This window comes from Megascapheus bottae, chromosome 1 (assembly GCF_031878675.1).
Source record: "Megascapheus bottae isolate mThoBot1 chromosome 1, mThoBot2.hap1, whole genome shotgun sequence".
Lineage (NCBI taxonomy): Eukaryota > Metazoa > Chordata > Mammalia > Rodentia > Geomyidae > Megascapheus > Megascapheus bottae.
Window position 1 is genome coordinate 15,360,135 of NC_143509.1, and position 20,667 is coordinate 15,380,801.

Below are 20,667 nucleotides of genomic sequence, written 5' to 3' on the forward strand. Positions count from 1 at the left end.
TTTAAAGTTCATTGATTTATTTGTTGACAGGATTTAAAATTCAAAATTAATTTAGATGACACTGGCCTTTTACAAAAAGGACCATTAGAAATCATTTCACATGTAGTTAGAATAAATTTTAAATTAGCATTCAATAAAGGTATGCAATAATCTTAGAAACAATAGCAGAGATTGTGAGGGGGAATCTTTGAGATCATTGTATAGTCTTTAGGCTGTCGAATAATAAAACACTGAATTTCTCCTTAAGTCCTAAATCAGGATAATTTATTCACAGAACTGTTGATAGTTTCAAGGCCATCTCTAGAGGCGTTCTAAACAATGATAGAGAAGTAGAATACAGAAGGCAGAAGACAGTCTGTCTCATAGATTCTATTTATAAGTGGGAATGCAGTTCTTTTTACTTTAGCTAGTTTGTAACCATGTCATTTTGGAGTTGTGTGTCTGTACTTGGGTGCTCCTTGAAGCATAGGGATGGAAGATGACGTAGTATCAATCTGTAACTCTAATTCTTGTTAGCAAGGATAGTTTAGTATCTTAAAGAAACTTTTCAATGTGCTATTTGTATAATAAATGTGTCTAAACTGCCAGAGGAAGCCAAGTCTTTAGCACAGCACCTAAGAGTCTAAGATGTAGACTCCATTTAAGAAGTAAGAGACAAGAGTTTATCTTCTAGAAATTCTAAACTTAGCTCCTGAATTACAAAACCTAGATGACTTTTGGTCTAATACTAATAGTTTAAAATATGTTTTTTGGCCTGGCTTCACCTGAGCAGTTTTAGTGTGTTAAAATCCATTGCTCATTAATATCCACTTATTTTATTTGTTCTACCTTTTAAAAAAACTTTATTAAAGAATTTATTAACATCAATTTTTCCCACCTTTTTAAATTTTTATTCAATATTTAAAATATTCACAGGTATTCTGTTCATTGACGTCAAACAAAGTGAACCATCATCCACAATCACAGAAATATACACTTAAAAGACATTTTGTACTCATTTTCATTTTTGCATAAGCCCCAAAAGTTATATTCTGAAAACCAAATTTGCTTTTTCTTTTTTTTTATATTGGGTAAAGTGAGAAGATGACAATGGATCTAATATCTAGTTGTACGGTCTGTTCGTGAGGCTTGAAGCTTTGTTGCTTCCCTTAAATGGTTGGTTTAATTCTGCTATCTGAATAATCATGTTACCCAACTAATTTTTACTTAACAGCTGATTGAAACAATTGAGGAGATATCCCAAACAAATAAACAGAGCTGTTAATGAGCCCTTCCACGCCTGACCTTCTAATCGTCATTGAATGTTGGAATTAAGAAAAGTCTGTCTTTACTGAATGTTTTGTGCCTGCTCTTTTGTTTCTTTCCAGCCATTCAGCTGGTCCAACTTCACAAACGAAATCATGTCGACTGTGAATATCAGTATCCCCAGTGAGGAAGATGTTGTTGTTTATGATCGACAATATTTAACCAAACTTAAGCCCATTCTTACCAGATATTCTGCCAGGTAGGTGTGTTGGAACACCCGAGCCCGGAGCTGGCATTTCATTTCGCTCTTCAGAAGCCACACAGCCTCATGTTTTCTGTTGCTGAATGGTGGGTTTTTTGTTTTGTTTTGTTTTGTTTCACAGAGATCTGCAAAATTTAATGGCCTGGAGATTCATAATGGATCTTGTAAGCAGCCTCAGCCGAACCTACAAGGAGTCCAGAAATGCCTTCCGCAAGGTGAAGAAATAATCTTTCTTTAAGACTTACAGCATAGGGCCGGGAGTTTGGCCTAGTGGTAGAATGCCTGCCTAGCATGCATGAAGACCCGGGTTCAATTCCTCGGCATCACATACACAGGAAAAAGCCAAAAGTGGTGCTGAGGCTCAAGTGGTAGAGCTCTAGCCTTGAGAAATCCCAAGGACAGAGCTCAGTCCCTGAGCTCAAGCCCAGGACTGGCAAATAAATAAATAGATAGATAAATAAATAAATAAATAAAATATTTAAAAAAAAAAGACTTACAGCATAAAAGATTGGCCTCCAGTTAGGAATGTTTGCCATGTTCCCTGCTAGAAAAGGGTGAACTTTTTCCATGCACACACACAAAATGCCAAGTGCTAGTTGCCTTGCATATGTCTAGGGCACGCTGTGTGGGCACTGCCCCACAGACCATGCCATCCTGACATGAGCTCCCGTGGCCTCCTGACGCCTAGGCCTCCATGGAGAGGCAGGGCTGTGTGTGCAGGCGGAGGTGAACACTGAATTCTGTGGTTGCCACTGTGGCTGTGTTAAAAGCCATGGCAGGGCATCTGTCTCAATGAACCTGATTTTTGGGCCCTTAGCCCACTGGACATAGATGCAAATAGATCAGATTGACATGGAAAATCCATTGGGAACAGGCCTATTGGGAGAAACAGTCTGAGGCCTTGCTGTAGGCTGTAGAGAATTTACCGTGTAAAGAGCTGCTGTAGTCCTGGTGAAAGAGGAGCAGAAGGAGAAACCCTAAGCTACCTTGACTAATGTCCTGGAAAGAAAAAAGAAAAAACCTGGAAAACTCCCATCTCCCCTTCTTAAAAAGAAAGCATAGCCATGCTTTAAAGAAAACAAAAAGGGGTAGTGTGCTATATTTCCTTTACCAAGGTTAATCCCCTGATACTTCAGTTGTTCTAAGGTACTCCAAGTTCTGCTAAAGCATTAAAAAAATGAAACCAGCAATGTGTTCTTTTCTGTAGAATATTTTCCCCTCTGTTACATTTATTGCACACGTTTATGTAATGAGTACAATATTTGCTTTTGCAAGGCTTTCTAGAAGGATATTAACTTATAATGGCCAAAAGTTCTCCTGAGGCACGCCACTGAACATATACACAGTTCACGGGCTGATTTTAAGTAAAGATCCTGGCTGGAGTACATTTTATGAGAGGAGGCAGGGCGAGGCCTCAGCTCCGAGCCCACACCCCGAGCCCACACCAGGGATGCCTGCCACCGGACAGCCGGCAGCACCCTTACCCTGGCCCTCCACAGGCTCTGTACGGCACAACCTCGGAGACGGCGACCTGGCGACGCTGCGCCAACTACGTTAACGGAAACATGGAAAATGCTGTGGGGCGACTTTACGTGGAAGAGGCGTTCGCGGGGGACAGCAAGCACGTGGTACTGCCTCAGGCCAGGGGATGGGAGCCCATGATACCTTGGCCTAGGCCTGTGGGGACGGGAGCGTGATGGTGGTCTAGATCTGTGAGGACAAGGCCGGGAGTGTGGTGGTGGTCTAGATATGTGAGGACGGGATCGTGGTGGTGGTCTAGATATGTGCAGTGCTGATGTCCAGGGGTTCTGGAGGGATAGGAAAGACTCCATTTTTCACCATTACTGAAAAGACAGTGAATTTACCAGCCCAGCTAAGGATGTATTGAGATTCTGCTTCATGCTTAATTAACCTTTTACTCATTTAAGTGTTAATCAGCTAAGGTTTTGATAGTTTTTTGCAAGGGAAATAGGGTCATTACTTTCCATACCAACGGATAGTGATTCAGTAATGGCAGTTCTTCAACATGAATATTTGTGTGAGATGAACAGATGAATAGATAATGGAATTGGCATCAGAGTAAGAACAGACAGGAATACAGGAATATACAGTAAGAACATTTTCAAGTAGAATGATCCCCTATGTTCATTTGTTTGATCATAATTTGCCTCTCGATTTACATGTGTTAACATGTATGGCCTTCTACAAAGACAGCATGCTGCTCTGTGTTTACACCTTTGAGACGCAAAGAAGCATGCAAGCCTATCTGTGGCTTCTGTTCTCTTTATCTGAGGTTGAAAATCTGATTGCTGAGATCCGAGAAGTTTTTATTCAGACGTTGGATGACCTCACGTGGATGGATGCAGAAACCAAGAAAAAAGCTGAAGAGAAGGTAAAAACCTAGAGGGGCTATAAGTAAAATTTTCTTTATAGTAAGAAATTAACTACAAAATACTAAAGAAAAATTATAACTAAATATGGTGTGAAAAGTTCCAAGCTCCTTTGAAATACATTTCCAGTTTCATGGATAAAGTCTTTTCATAAGAATTTTTTATAACAGTAACAAAAAGCACAATCCATATTTAGTTTAAAACCTTAATATTAGGATTTTCTTTATTTTTTTGTTGTAAAGGTGATGTACAGAGTAGTTACAGTTACACAGTGTGATTATCAATACATTTCTCATCAAACAATGCTACTTTCTCATTTTCTCCTGCTCTCCCCCCCACATTTGTAAAGTTTATTTCCAACTAGTGTCTAGTGTGTATCACTGTTGCATTGATTCATCCTTTGTCCTTTGTCTCACCATTTCTGATTCCCTTCCCACCCAAAACCAAACTTATATGCAAAACAAAGGTTACTCAAATAAACAGTGACAACAGGGGGTAAGCCAAAGTGGGGGAAAGAAAAAAAAAGTAATAACTGCATACAATGTGCTAAGGAACAAAACACTCTTATTTCCATATCTCGGAGTTCATTTTGATTAGCATCATTGTATGAGGTCATATATACATAGCTATTGAGCTATTATGATCCTCTACTAGAACTACCCTAGACAAATACTAATTATTACAAAGGAGGGAAACCATGGAGCCTATGTTCCTTTGGGTCTGGCTTATTCTACTTTCCAAGTCTTTCCATTTCCTTATGTTTGGAATGGCACCATTCTTTCCGATGGCAGCATAGAATTTCATTGTGTATATATCCACATGTACTTGATCCACTCATTCACTGAGGGGCATCTGGGTTGGTTCCATATCTTAGCTATGATAAATAGTGCTGCAATGAACATCATTGTGCTAGCGGCTTTAGGATGTCCTTATTTCTGGATGTTTGGGTAAATGCCAAGGTGTGGAATTGCTGGGTCATAGGGGAGCTATGTGTCTAGTCCTTTGAGGAACCTCCATAATGCTTTCCAGAGTGGTTGAACCAGTTTACATTCCCACCAACGGTGTAGTAGTGTTCCCTTTTGTCTATATCCCAGCCAGTATCTACTATTATTTGTTTTCTTGATCATGGCCATTCTAACTGGGGTGAGGTAGAATCTCAATATGGTTTTGATTTGCATTTCTTTTATGACCAGAGATGTCGAGCATTTCTTCGTGTCTATAGGCCATTCTTATTTCCTCTTCAGAGACGTCTCTGTAAATCTTTAGCCCACTTATTATTAGGCTGCTCATTTCTTTGAGGATTTGTTTTGGGGGGGGTTAATTTTTTTTGCGTACTACATATATTTTAGGTATGAGGCCCTTGTCTATTGTGAAGCTACTGAAGATCATTTCCCTATTTGCAGGATATTTTATCTTGTTAACGGTATCCTTTGCCATGCAGGAGCTCTGCAGTTTAATGCAATCCTGTTTATCGAAAGACTTTAGAAAACAAGAGGAAAATCCTGTATGAACAAATAAGGACTTGTGAATTTAAGGAAAATATATTATTAGTTCAAATGTCATAATATCTCTATCAAGCACTCTAAATTCACCCTTTTTTGCAATATAAAAATCCATTTATACACCTAAAATAGCCCCTATTTAACTTTTTGGTACTGCTTAGAAAAGAAAAAATGATTACTACATTGCTATTTAAGTGTTACATGGTATGTTACTTTTGTGTCAGTAAACTTGAGCTAAGGGATGTTGATGAAATATTTTTATAATTATTCCTAACTACCCTCCAGGAGCAACTTTAAATGAGACTTTTGGTGTCAGTATCTTGCATAACAATAAATGCAAGATTCCTGGGAAAACATTATGTTTACTGTGCTTGTTGTCTTTGTGACTACGTAAGAGCTGGGAGGAAGGCGTCTGTGGGAAAAGCAGGCAGGAGCATTTCCCACCTTGGCCTGTCCCTGGCTATGGGGGCAGAAAGAACAGACCTCTCTGGACTGGGGTTGGGGTCTGGAGTAAACTGCTGTGATTTTAGCTCTGTCTTAGAATTAAACCACACAAAATTCCTTTCCTTCAGGGCTCTTAAAAGAACCTAGAAGCTAGGCTGGGTTGGGCCTAGAACCTGGGCTTCCAGGGCCATCTCTCTCTGTGTAATTCCTTCACTGCTCTGCTGGATTGGTCTGTGTGTGTCTCAGCTTGCCACAACGTGGCCCTGTCTGACGTGGCCTGTCTGACATGGCCAGCTGGCTTGTTCTGATTGGCATTTCCAAAGCACTGTCACAAAACACCAGTCATGCAGGCTGCGCTACACTGGGGTAAAGTGTATAGGAAATAATTCCTGTGGGAAAGCTTCCTGGCCACGCTCAAGCCCAGAACGCAGGCCGGCACACGTGAGTTCATTTCATGCCAACCACCTTCCTTCAGAGGAAGCACTACCACGTAGAAAGTTGTTCCCAGCATCTTGAGTAGTAAGGCTCTTCTGTGGACATGTGAACACTTCTGCAAGGCAATTCTCTTCCATACTAGCTAGGCCTGGGCCCAAGTTTATACGACAATTTTGTATCCAGATCACATCGCTTGTTAACAAACCAAATAGCTCAGAGATGCAAGCTTCCCTCTCCATGAAAAGCTTACATTAATTAGATTAATTAAGAATAATAAGATGCGAGAGAAGTAAAAGTCACCAGTGACAAAAACAAGAGAGAAATTTTAAAAGCAATAGACAAGCAATGATAATTAAATAACTAAGTCAAATAAGTAATTTTAAAATAATTAAAATAAAAATTAGAAGTGTAAATAAAAGATAAATGCAAGCTGGGATAAGAAGGGAAAGGCGGTTTTCTGCTTGTTGAATTAATGTTATTTGTTTAACTTGAGAAGATGGCTGCACTGAGTTCTGGGAACAAAGGAAAACAGAAAAACTCAAGGAATCAATATTCAGAAAGAACATTAGCATGAAAGCCCTTATCTGTTCCCTCAGCCAAAGCAATGAAGTGGAAAGATGATTATATCTAGTGAGACTGGAAGCTCTATTACCCTTCTGTAAAATAACACAATGCACTTGAAACAATGGCCTTGGTCCTGTTTTCATTTTGGCTTTCTTGGTAAAACCACAGCGGTGTGCAAAGTGGGTATTAGAAACCAGATTCCAGACCTGGCTTTGGTTTGTTTATTTTTAACCAAGAACAAAAGCAATGGCAAAGGACTCTGGCTGAGTGTTGTCACATAATCTCCACCAACAGTGACCCCACAGCGCCTCTGCTGATTGGTGATAAATGACATGGGCGTTTAGAATCACAGGATCATTCTCACTGTGAATATTTTGATTTTCCTAGGCTTTAGCGATTAAAGAAAGGATCGGCTATCCTGATGACATCATTTCAAATGACAACAAACTGAACAATGAGTACTTGGAGGTAAGCACTGGGCTAATGCCGGCCAGAGGCCTGCTCTAGCTAGGAGGAGCTCCAACTCATGAGCAGGGGCCCTGCTCCATGGCGCCCCCTGCAGAAGCCTGGAGCGGCCAGGACGGAGCCCCATCAACCCAGCTCTGTTCCATTCCCCTGTCTTACACTGGGTGTTGCTGCTTTGTTCTCCGTATGCTTTCCTTTTCAAAAAGTCAGGGCTGCCTGGGTGCAGGTGTGGAGGAATGAATGGCAGGCAGCTTCACCTCAGCTTTCTCCCCTTTCTAGTTAGCCCACCCGTGGGCCCCAGGGACCCACATCCTGCTTGCTCTGCAAAGCAACAGGTAGTCGGTAGATGAGAACCAGGAGCTAGATTTCCCTGCCATGGGGCAGTAAGGCCCACAAGGGAAACCACTTGAAATGCAGCCATTAGAAAGAATGGTACTGGACCATTTGTAGAGAAATAGAAAGACCTAGAAGCATTTCTGTTATGTGAAATAAGTCAGACCCAGAAAGACAAAGGTGGCATGTTTTCTCTGGTATGTGGAAGCCAGGATGCACCTAAAAACTAAGTGTGTTGGGGTGGTATGCAAGTGTGTATAAATGTGTTCGTTGAACTATGGTAGATTCAAGGGAGAACTCACATTGTGTCATTCTTAGAAAGGCAGAGGCAAACTTCAACAAAATAAACACCAGGAAGGGAGAGTTTGGAATGGGTGGGGTAGGACCAAGTGAGGAGGGGAGGATGGGAAGAGGAGAGGAGGGAGGATGCAGTGAAGTGTGTTTTACAACGTCAAGGAGGCCAAGAGTCGGGAAGGACGGGGAGGAGAAGGCTGAGGGGTGGCATGGGTTGAGATGCATTGTAAGGACTGTAGTTTCTAAAAGCCACTGCAGTTCTGATTTCAGAGTCAGCTGACAGTGATGTGACTCCCCTTGTGGCCATCAGGACCCATACCTTGGTTTTTCCCCAGGAGCCCTCCTGGGCTTGGGTGACCATGACAGAGACTAGCCGAGAGGAGGCCTGCAAGGCCATGAATGCTGCCTCCTGTCCACCTGCAGGAAACACATCTGGGGTTGTCCCTGTATGAGCTGCTATGTTTGCCAGCTCAGGAGCCATGAGCAGTGCAGCAGCTAGGACATGAAAGACGCTGGTTCAAATCCCAGGTCCACCGCTCAAACAGGGCCAAGTGAGAGACACTGGTTCAAATCTAAGGTCCACCGCTCAGACAGGGACAAGTGAGAGACACTGGTTCAAATCCAAGGTCCACCACTCAGACAGGGACAAGTGGCTACCTTTCCTGTGCCTCGGCTGCTTCAGCTTGAGAGCACTGGCTACAGCCCCCGGTGTACAGTTCATCATAAGGGTGAGAGAGTGGAATGCGTATTGGGAGTAGCGCAAGCAGGCGCAAGCCACAGCCAGGACTGAGAGAGCGCAGGGCTCCCTCCCAGACTGTGGATGTGACAGCGCCAGAGCTGCAGGGCCAGGCTTCTGTCCGTGAACAGTGATGCATGTGTACATGGAGACTGCCGGGCAGCCAGCCTACTCTCTAGAATCCTGGCCCTTAGAGGGAGGCTGGGCTGGGGACCCAGTTTCCGTGGCAGCATGTGAGTCCTGAGTTCAGCCCATCGTACATGAAAGAAAAACGTGGACAGATGCACATGATATGTCTACCTGTGAGGATGGATTTCTTATTAACTGGTCAAGCTCAAGAAAATGTACTTCCTCATGGAAAGTTTGCAAGCGGTAGCTTTAATATGTTTCCCCAAATCTTTTATATGCTATAGCTGAACTACCAAGAAGATGAATACTTTGAGAACATAATTCAAAATTTGGGATTCAGCCAAAGCAAACAACTGAAGAAGCTCCGAGAGAAAGTGGACAAGGATGAGTGAGTATGCTTAGCTGAGAAGCCGTGCTCCCGACGCTCCCTGTGTGTGTGTGTGTGTGTGTGGCCATGCTCCCTGTGTGTGAGTGTAGCAATGCTCCCTGTGTGAGTATGGCAGTGCTCCCCAGGCTCCCCGTGCTCCCTGTGGTCTGCCCCTGTCTGGCAGAGGTCAAGAAGCCTCGCTGTTGGCCCAGCTGTACTCTGAGCCCATTCACCAGGGCCCTTCCCGCCCCTGACTGTATCAGGCCAGTAGGAAAATTAAGAAGTACAATACCCTCTTTCTGTTTAGAACTTCTGGGGACAATAATTCACTGTGCTAAAAATATGGTCAAGAATTAGACCAATTTAAGCCATTCTCAAATTTACCTCATTTCTTTAGCCATACCTTAGGCTGACTGTGTCCCTTAGCTTATGTTGCCTCTTGTCCCTTCCAGTCTGCTCTTAGGCTTCCTGCCATGTCTAGAATGTTCCTCGGCTGGCATCCCCTCCTTGTTCCACCAGGTAAAGGTCCCCCAGCTCCACCTCTTCCCTCTCTCACACCTGTCTCACCTCTGTAGGTGCCAGATAGGAAAGCAGGGCTTGCCCACAAGTGGCCTTCTCCTGCTTCTAATGTTTACTGGTGGCACAGGGGCTCAGAGTCAGCTCTTGGTTTCTCAATGGGTCGCCTGCATGCATCTCATCTGCTAATTAGCACTAGCACTCTCTGCTTGAGGCTCTGAGCTTCCAGGGGTCAAGGTCCATCTTTTCACCATAAAGTCTCAGCATCTAGCACACACAACACTCTCAGTAAAAACTGAGTTCATACATGAATGAGCGAGTGAAAACTACACTCATGAACTTGATGTTAGCTAAACAATCACATACCAAAGAGATGCCAGATTCATTCATGTACTTGCCTGTTGTTCACATCCTCTTATTTATTGGACTTATTTGAGAATACAGACTAAGTGCAGGTGCCCAGTGGGCCCTGGGAAAATTAAAAGGTGAACAGCAGCAGAAAGTGGACAAGACATGAGACAATAAACTCTGCCACAGGAGGGAAGTGTGCCAGGAAGGAGGCAGGTGTCCAACAGAATGCATGCTGGGCACGTGGGTATGGCAGTGCATTTTAGTCCTTGCTAAAGCTCTTGTCATGCTGAAAAGCCTGAAGGATAAGAAGTTCCACTGCCCTCTGAGTTTATCTTTGTGAGCAAGCACATTTTCCTATGGTGCTAAAAAAAAAAAAAAAAAGAAAGAAAGAAACTGCCAGCTGGGTGTTGGTGTTCACCCCTGCAGTTCCAGTTACTCAGAGGCCAAGATCGGAGGATAACAGCTCAAAGCCAGCCTGGTCAGGGAAGTCCATGAGACTCTTATCTCCAATTAAGCACCAAAATACTGGAAGTGGAGCTGGGCTGGAGCGGTAGAGCGCCAGCTCTGAGCAGAAAAGCTAGCGTGGCTCTGCTCTACAACTAGAGCCATGCTGGAGTCCTTCTGGGCTATTGTTTTGTTTTAGTTCTGAGGTAGGACCTTGATGATTTTGCCAGGATTAGCCCTGAGTTCCACACCCCCTCCTCTGTCTCCCATGTGCCTAAACTTACAGGCCGGCGCCACTGTGGTAGATGCATTATGACTGGCAGCTGCAGTCATCTTGTAATATAGTTTTCTGTACTCACTTTCATCATACGGGATCTTTTGCCCCAGTCCTGGGCTTGAACTTGGAACCCTGGTACTGTCCTTGGGCTTTCTCAAGGCTAGAACTCTACCACTTGAGCCACAGCCCCACTTCTGGCTTTTTTCTCAGTATATAGTACTGAGAAATCTCACCCAGGGCTTCTCGTGCATGCCAGGCGGGCACTGTACCACTAGGCCACATTCCTGGCCCCATCACAGGTGATTTTTATCCAAGTCTGACTCTCTGTAACACCAAGGCAAAACTCTGTGCGATGTTTACTGAATGTGTGATCAATCACTTGCAAACTTCTGTATTCCTTTCTGGGTCCTCTCCATAAGTTTCTGACGGCGACTTGGGCACCCTCGTTTCCAGGAGCTACATTATGTCTAGCTTTGCTCTGTTTGCTGCTCTCCTCCATTCGCTGTCTCTTTCGGAGACAGAGATTTGAAACTCTGCATGTATGCTGGCTTTGCCAGGGCAGCTTAACAAACAGCGCCTGGATTTCCTGTGGCCTGAATCGGGTTGTGCTTGCTCTGTGGCTGGAAGTCAGGCGCTGCATTGTTTCTTGGAGAAGCATCTGCATTAGTGCTACTATCCCTGCAGACTCGGGTTGGACATCTCTTAGGGTGGGTTTTCACACGAGATGACTCGTGGAATGTGCCAGTTTAGACTTGAAGCTGACATCTGACCTCCAGAGCCATGGATAAACCGTGCGGCCGTGTCCCTTCTCTCTGCCATGGTCCCGTGTCTTGTAGAATTGCGTTTCAGAGACGCAATATCCTCGCTCCCATGGTGTTTTGAAGAATTCCTTGTCTATGCCCCAGGGTTGGTGGGTAGACCTGAGGCCCTGACTAGTGGGGAGGGGGCGGTAAGGGCACCACATGGCCAAAGTATCGGCTAACTTAACTAACTCCAATTAGCCGGCTAGGCTTTCAGCCTTTCCTCTTCCTGCTCGGCCGTGGCTCCCTAGCCCTCAGTATCACTGTGCTTGGGGCCAGATTCACTTTCCGATCTCCATACTCTTTCCAGCTGACTTTGAACTGTCACGTTGACCCGCAGACACAGAATTCCCACTGATGCAAAGATGAACAATCCCATATTCTTATATCTGTTTTCTAAACTCCCCCCTTGCACTACTGCTAAGCAAAACAACCCAGGGGCTCCATTCCTCCGCACCTCTGACTCCACGTCTCCGTCCAGAGGCAAAGTCTGTTTCTACCGGCTGCTAGTTCAATACCAGACTGGAGTAGGCAACATGTCTATCTCATGAACCCCATTTTAGCCTCCTTGATTTACATGTTGCTTCAGTCACCCGGAGTTATTTCCATTACTTGCCAGCCTCTCATCCCAGCCATCTCACGTCTTTAGCTGGCCCTTCTGGGACTGGAGTTTTTATGCCGTGTTGTTTGCTGAGGACAGCCTCTCAGCGGAGCTCTGCCCGCTGTGTAGCAGGAGTGCTTTTAAGATAGGTCGAAGGCCCCCAGAAGTCCTCGGTATTTACCAGAGCCTCCAGGAGGCCCAGAGCTCCAGGCATGAAGTCACCAGAAGACTTCTTCTGCCGTTTTCCATGTCTGCCTCATCTGCCGTGAGGCCTGTGATTGAAGGCGCCATTAGCTCTTCTCCTCCCCCACTGCCCTGTGGCTCGCATGTCTTACCGGGGACATCAGCTCCTCAGCTGGCCGAAAGCCCTGGTGAGCTTCACTCCAGGGAAGACTTGACCGGACAGCCAGGGGTACGGGTGCAGATCTGGCCTCCTCTGTGCTGATGGAGGCATGGCTCCAGGGAGTGGGCATGCCGCCATCAGGCTGGCACTGCCCCCACCAGCCCCACCCTCAATGCTCTCAGTGCAACCAATTGAAAAGTACAAAACTGAGGAATTCAGGCTGCTGCCCGTGACCACCCCAATTAACCATTTGCATGGGCATTGGCCGGATGAGCCAGCAACCCAGCGTTGCCCACTGGGCTCATGGATGGTCAGCCAAAAACCCCGGCCCTGCTTATTCCACTGTTCAGTGCCCAATGCCAGCCAAGCTTAGCTGACAAAAATTAGATGTCAGAAGTTAAAACCAAGGCTCTTCCTTCCTGCATCCCCATCCATCCTCTACTTCACATGTGCACACACATGTCTCCACACAGACACGCATGCACACAAGTGCTGTGGCCTCTGTGGGTAGCGTCTGGCTTCCCTTCCCCCTCTGGTGAGTCCTCTCCCATCGCACACCCCAGGGTCCTATTTGTGCTTCACTCACTTATACTGTCTGTGGGTGTGGAGACCCACCTCGGCCAACAGAACTTGCAGTTCTCAACACAGAGCTGCTTAATTTGAAATGAAGAACGCTGCTTAGCCCGTTGGTCTCACTCTTATGTGAGAAGAGTGAGTGAGACATTTCCCGATGCACCGCTGCCATTCAGCATGTTGCTGGGGCCAAGGTTCCCATGGCCTAAGTCAGACTGCAGCATCTAACCGGAGTACGTCATGCTCCTTCTCTGCCAGGACAAACCACCCTGTGCTTCTGAGCTGATGGCTCCCCTGGGGGTGTGGGGCTGCAATGTAAGAGATTTCAAAGAAGAAAAGGCAGCCACTGCATAAGCCAGCGCTCCACAACCCTGCCACCAGAGTTCTAATTTTATTTGGGTGTTCTCTGGTTATAAATAGCTACCTATTTTCTTGAGGGCATAATTCACAGTGGACATTTTAATATATAAAGTCCTCCCAGCTGGAACGTTGCTAATATTAATCACATGGAGTCTTAAACTCCTCATAGTAACAGAGCAGGAGGATAGAAAAGCACTACAATGAAAATTGTGGTGCTTATTTTTACCAAAGCACTCAGCACAAGATGGGAAATTGGAGCTTCATCCATCTATGGGAATACTACTCCCCTGTGTCTGGTCCATCTCCTCTGTAATCAGAGTTAATTTGAAAATAATTTGAAGGGACACTTTTTCTATTTCATCATTCAGATTTTGACACGTTCAGAGGCAGACAATTTTCAGCTGTCATTTGTAGTTATGCATAAATGTCCACACAGAGTTCACTGCCTAAATTAGAAGTCTATCACTGAGAAATTGAACCACTGAGACCTGGAAAGGCATTAACTTCTATTGCAACTCAACTTTGAGCCATCACAAATGGCTCATAGATCAGTTTTACTGCCAGGACCACTCTGAAGGTGTTAGGGGCACCTCCAGAATACCATTCTCCCACTCCATGAGGCACAGTAACTGCTCAGGAGCTGCAGGGCACAGTACCAGTCTGACCCTCTTCACGGCTACCCAGTGGTGCTTGCCCCTGGGTCAGCGCAAGTTCTGTGAACATGTGCAAGTACAGACCTGGCACAGTGTCCTCCCTGAGCCTGCCCAGCAGTCATTTCCTCCTCATAGCATGTGTTTGTCAAGAGAAAGGGATCCACTTGTTCCGTTTGGTTTCCGATGCAGCATCCACTGGGTTTCCAAGGCCTAGAGGCCTCGTTTATCCCATGTGTCACCACTGAATGGGCGGTGAATGGGGTTTAATTAAAATAAGCAAACTATATTCCTCTAGTCATCAACTCCCAAGAAATGCCACAACATGAATGACTCGGCTGAGATGAAGTTAGGGAAGACAGGTACGTCAGCCACCACCAGGTGGGAAATGTTTCACTGCAGTTAAATTAGCAGCACTAATGAGCTGGGGGACAGACATGCCGGTGGACGGATGGCCAACCACCGCCTTCAGCTCCAGCCAAACTCACTGTCTTCCCAAAGAAAAGGTCACAGGAACGTTAGCTGTGAAAAACCAACCTTGTGCTGTGCCTTCTAAGAAAAGCCCGGATCCTGTCCTGGAGACAAAGTGTGTGTTGGGAAAGTACAAGCTGGTTCTTGTGCTCCGGGCTTTTGCCATTCATTAGAAGAGATCAGAATCGTACTTCCACCCCATTTCCAGAGCAGTCGGGGAGGCGTGCCCTCTGGGCAAGGTCACTTCTAACTCAGAACTGCCCAGGTGGCCCTGCAGATCTGGGCAGATCTGGCTGCACTGGGTGGGTTCTTCCCGGTGCTCTTCAGGGGAGATAATGCTCCTTGTCCTGCTGTGGACCAAAACAGGCAGCCATGAAACTGCTGGGTAACCCCAGAAGGTTCAGTTACCCATGCGTGGTGTGCTGCCACTGAACGTGGCCTCTCATGTGAAGCCCCATCCATGTTCTCTGGGCAGTACATGTGCATGCAAGTCTGTTAACATGAGAGTATTATTCCCTTTGCTTTATACTTATACCAGTCCTGGGGCTTGAACTCAGGGCCTGGGCACTTGTCTTGGGCTTTCTCAAGGCTAGCACTCTACCTCTTGAGCCACAGCACCACTTCTGGCTTTTTCTCTGTATGAGGTACCAAGGAATTGAACCCAGGGCTTCATACATGCGAGGCGAGCACTCTACCACCAGGCCACCTTCCTGGCCCCGAACAAGAAATTTTAGAGACCTAATCTTCAATATTTTTTCAACTTCTCCAGAATTTCTGGCCTACTTATTTCATATTAGGACTATAAGTTTAAAATATGTTTTAATATGGCCTTAAGCCACTGAAGTTTCTGGAAAGCTACATTATAATATCTTTCACACTGTCAGATGCCTGCCTAAAAGTCTATACAAGTGAAGAAACAGATTGCAGACCTACATACGCACTGATTTTTTTCCAGCAAGAAAAATATTTTCACATGAGCTTCCCCTTAGCAAGCTAATTTTAACTTGTTGATCCTGTTTTGAACCAAGCTAAAATGCATCTGGGAAGGAGGTGACAGTTTTTGTGAGCAGATGGGATCAGATGCTGGGCTGACTTCTCTTTTTCTCTCTCCAGGTGGATCAGCGGTGCTGCTGTGGTAAATGCCTTCTATTCTTCGGGCAGAAATCAGATAGGTAAGTTGCCTTCCTAAATAATCCTTTAATATTTCTGTCACTCCTGACAGGTTTATAATACCCATCCAGAATTAGAGCTGAGGCTGGGTTACTGATGGGTTGGTTACACTTCTTAAAAGTAGGATATGTCCACGGACTTCCTTCCATTGTATAAGAAAGCATAAATCAACATGCATTGTATCAAGTAGTTTCACTTCACTTATGATATTCCAATGTATAGCTAAAACAGCTTATCAGTACTTTCCAAAGGTTTTTTGCTCAGTAAATCTCCATGAAGTAATGATGACTTTCAGAGTCAGAACCAGGACTATGCCAGCACCCAAGACTCAGCTGTGTGCAGATCCTGTTCTTTAGGGATTCTGTGTGCTGGCTCTGGATCACTCATCTCACTTGCATCATGTTGATCTATGTGAAATGGCCTGGCAATCACTTTTGATGAAAAGAAAATCTGTATCTATCCATATATACACATATACACACACAAATATATATATATGTATATATATACACACATATATGTATATATATAGAAAACACCCACACAGCTCTGTCTCCCTGGTGGTCTCAGCAGCCAGTGGTGTGGGCTTCCCTAAGAACTCAGCCCACCCTGCATTTCCATGTAAGGCTGCCTAGAACCAAGGACTAAAGTCCCAGTCTATATTTGAAGGTCCTTAAACCCATGTTTAATGTGTTATGAATTTGATTAGAAATTATGAACTATCTTTCAAGGTATTTCGTCGATATTTGAAGATATTATCATGGATATTTTTAAAACTCTGAAAGAAAAATGTATCTTTCATTGTAAAGCAATGGACACCTTTTGTTCCTCAGCCTAGGGAAAGAGGTTAAGAAGTTATCTCTTTTCTTCTGCTGTTTTCATGGTTTCTATTGTTAGGGTACATCTCAAATTCATCTGGAATTTACTCCAATCCTTGATATGAAAATAAGAAACAACTAGTCAGAAGAGGTTATGGTCACATAGTACAGAGATAAGGAAGCAAAGCACAGACCTCTAAGTTCAATCAGCTCAGAGTCTAGAATGATGGTCTCCTGGGCCTGTGAACCCAGACTGAGCCAGGCTCATGGAGAGCTTGCACCCGTCTCACCAGGCCTGGTGTGTCCTTCTAGGACCAGAGAGGCCTTTCCCACAATGCCTTTCCCACTTGGGGCATCATCCCTCTGGAGACCTCTGCCTCCTCTGTTCCTCTTCCTCCTCCTCACCTCTGTCTCTCCCGCTGCTTCTCCTTCATGTGCTTCTGGGAATTGAACCCAGGGCCTCACAGAAGCTCTGCATGCACTATCACTGAGCTACAATCTGGACCCAGAGACTCTTCCCATCTTCAGTCTATCCCTCTACACCTCCACCAAGAAACACAATTCACTTCCAGAACAAAGCAAGGGCAGACTGAGGGGAACAGCTTCATGTCTGTGCCCGCCAGAGAGAACCTGGATCCTCCTGTTCCTGAGTCCCAGGCTCCCCCCAGGGCACACCCCCTACAGAGAAGCCTGGCATGAGTCCCTTTGCCAGGGACTTAGGTGAGTGTACAACATCATGTCCTGAAGGCTCAAAATTAGTTTTCTTCTCTTTCCTGACCACAGAAGAGCTGGACATGTTCTCATTTGGGCTTCAACAGTCTTCAGCCAGCCAGGCACAAGGGAAATGGGGGCTAGTTACCCTGTGAATCACATTCCACCACACAGTTACCCACAAACAATTCAGAAACAGCTGTAACAAACAAGCACACACACACACACACACACACACACACACACACATAAAATCTTTAAGTAATTATACAAAAGAGTTGTCACTCACCAAATCACTTTATGAATGCAGTGCATCTTGGTCAGTGTTGCCCTTTCTTTCTTTTCCTTTCTTTCTTTTTTTTTCAGTTGTGAACCTTGAACTCTGGGCCTGGGCGTTGTCCCTAAGCTCTTCAGCTCAAGGCTACCAACCTACCTCTAGGTCTCGGTGTTGTCCCTGAGCTCTTCATCTCAAGGCTACGGCCCTACCCCTGAGCACAGATCACTTCCGGTTTTCTGGTAGTTAATTGGAAATGAGTCTCACAGACTTTAGTGCCAGGACTGGCTTTGAACCTTGATCCTCAGATCTCAGCTTCCTGAGTAGCTAGGACAACAGATGTGAGCCACCGCACCAAGCTTTCTTACCTTTTAACAAAGCATTGAGGGACTCTTTGAAAAAAGTCATTGTTTTAATACTGGAAAAAGTGCTTAAAGCAGAGGGGTTACCATGATAAGTCAGGTAAAGAGTACAGTTCCTTTTGGACAATGTCAGTCTTCCCTCATTCTCCCAGTTTTCCCTCCTGTCCACATTCACAAGTAGCATAATTCATTTTCTACATATTCTCCAGTGGGTACTATTGCTGCATTTGTGCAGTCTCTCTTTTCATTTTAAAATATTAAAATAACAATTTTTATTAATCATAATCACTTCTCTCAGAGCCTCATGATCTGCTGATCTGATGGAAATAGGACATAACTTTTTTCCCTCTCTCGTTATATTTGTCTGCAATTCACAACCATTCTGAGAAGGGGCAGGCATCTTGTAAAAGAGGAAATCCTTGAAATTCAACTTTTTTCTCTCAGAAAATACATTTATGTTTTAAAAGGAGGTGCTGTGAACCAAACCCCATGGGACTACTCACCTCTCCATTCTTGGTTGACCACGTGCCACACAGTCATGTGTGCCTCCCACATCACCACCACACAGCCGTGTGTGCCTCCCACATCACCTCCACACAGCCGTGTGTGCCTCCCACATCACCTCCACACAGCCGTGTGTGCCTCCCACATCACCTCCACATAACCGTGTGAGCCTCCTGCATCACTGCCTTGGTGGGTTTGACATGAGGTCCATTAGAAATGAGAGAGAATATAGAAAAGCATGTAACACATAAAATAACCCCACACAGAGACACAAAATACCTCAAATCAAATTATACATGAACCAATGACTTACTCATTTGACTTTCTTTTTTGTCAGTCAAGGAGCTTGAATTCAGGGCTCCAGAGCTGTCTCTGAGCTCTATGTGCTCTACCACTTGAGCCACAGCACCATTTCCAGATTTTTAGTGATTACTTGGAGAGAAGAGTCGCATAAAGACTTTTCTCTCTGGGCTGGCTTTGAACCCTGATCCTCAGGTCTCAACCTCCTGAGTGGCTAGGATGACAAGCGGAACTACCAGCAGCTGGTAGTCCTTTGACGTATTGAACATAATAAGAGTACAGCTGCTGACAGCCATGGCTCATGCTCGTCATCCTGTCGACTTGAGTGGTTGAGCTCAGGAGGCTCACCAAGCAAAAAGCTATGACACCCCCTTCATATCCATTCACTGGGCATGGTGGCATGTCACTGTTATCCCTGCTGTGCAAGAGGCTAAAAACAGGAGGACAGTGGCTCCGGGAAAACGGGGCAAGAAAGGTCAGAATCGTCCTCCTCAAGAAAGCTGGTCACAGTGATTTAGCCCTGCTGTCCCAGGCATGATGGCTTGCACCGGGAGACCACAGTCCAGGCCCACTTGGGGAAAAGTAAGATGCCATGTCATAAACAACCAGAAGCAAAAAGGGCTGGAAGTGTGACTGGAGTCATAGAGCACCTACATGTCCAGCAAGGGTGAAGCCCTGAGTTCAAATCCAAGTACTGAAAGAAAGCACAGCTAAGCAGTTGGTTACAAACAACAGTTGCAAAGTTTACTAACAACAGTAATGAGGTGAATGGAGAGATTCTCGTGACCAAGATTTAGCTGACAAAACAAAAGGTGAGATAATAATTTGCAAAGTTGAACTTAAAGACTAGTATTTAATATGAGCCATAAAAACCTTATCGCTTACAGAAGTCGGACTGTGGCTCCAGTGGTAGGGCGGTAGCCTTAAGCTGAATTGCTCAGCAATAGCACCCAGAGCCACAGTTCAAGCTCCATGACCCATCAAAAAAAATAATCTGGAGAAAAATCTTATTGCTTGCTTGAAGAGTGGCATGCAAGGCTATATAATTAAACTCATAGGATCTTTGTAGTTAATGTTTAGTCTTGATAGCATATTTCATAAGAGCATTTTATGTAATGGATAGATTTTAATCCAAGTGCAGAGTGTGGGAGATAGCGCTCACTTTAAGTTTAATAAAATACTGCAGACTGCTTTCATACCTCCAGCTAAAAATAACTTCTTGGCACACTTTAGAACAGGCAGAGACACGTGAGATCCAACTTTCATCAAAACTCCCCAAGGACAAAGAGGTTTTTTTATTATTATTTTGTCATTTGAACATGAAGGCAACTTTCCTGTTTTTTAGAGATCTCAGAGCTAGTGTTTTTAAAGTCTTCTGTAAAAATAATATTTATCCCTGCAAAATAAGAGCAGGAGGTTAGGTCATATTTAGCCTGCACAGAAAACATTTATTATTCTGTGCTACTTAGATCTCAAGGGTTGTTTTTTTTAATATTTTAAATTTCTTAAGGTCAGGGCCATTCGTGTGTATCCCTGCCATCTTGCACAACACCAGTCCTGGGGTTTTGCATGGAAAAATGTGTTCCCACTGAAGGCTCCTTTCCCAATAATACAACACAATGAGTCAATGCCTTCACAGAGCCTAGAATTTGGAAGCATGAAAATACAGAATTACCGAGCTATACGCATTAATTTGTAAGGTCAGAGATTAATCATGCTACCCGATGTTGTCTCAAAACAACAATGAGTAGTGTTGCAGTTGTTGTTGTTATTAAATACACCCCAAAGGAAGAGAAGGGAGGTGCGGCCGTGTGCTACTTGTGCTTGGAAGCATAAGTAGGCCTGAGTATTTGTTGCAAAAGGACAATGCAGGAGCAGGGAAGGGGAGGGCTGGAGCCCCATGGGGAGGTGGAGAGGGGGCAGATTCCAGGCTGGGGGCAAAGGTGTTGTGTGAGTTGGAGAGCAAAGGTGCCACC

At 44.8% G+C, this 20,667-nt stretch overlaps 1 protein-coding gene across 1 annotated transcript in view; it reads left to right on the forward strand.

Moving 5' to 3' along the window:
• Mme (membrane metalloendopeptidase) overlaps positions 1–20,667 on the forward strand; it is a 64,031-nt gene that overhangs the window by 34,817 nt on the left and 8,547 nt on the right. Inside the window, exons 11-17 of the mRNA XM_090337926.1 lie at positions 1,368–1,504; positions 1,629–1,722; positions 3,007–3,135; positions 3,801–3,899; positions 7,230–7,310; positions 9,084–9,187; positions 15,666–15,724. Coding sequence (XP_090194052.1) covers positions 1,368–1,504; positions 1,629–1,722; positions 3,007–3,135; positions 3,801–3,899; positions 7,230–7,310; positions 9,084–9,187; positions 15,666–15,724 — 703 coding nt within the window. The remainder of the gene's footprint in view (positions 1–1,367; positions 1,505–1,628; positions 1,723–3,006; positions 3,136–3,800; positions 3,900–7,229; positions 7,311–9,083; positions 9,188–15,665; positions 15,725–20,667) is intronic.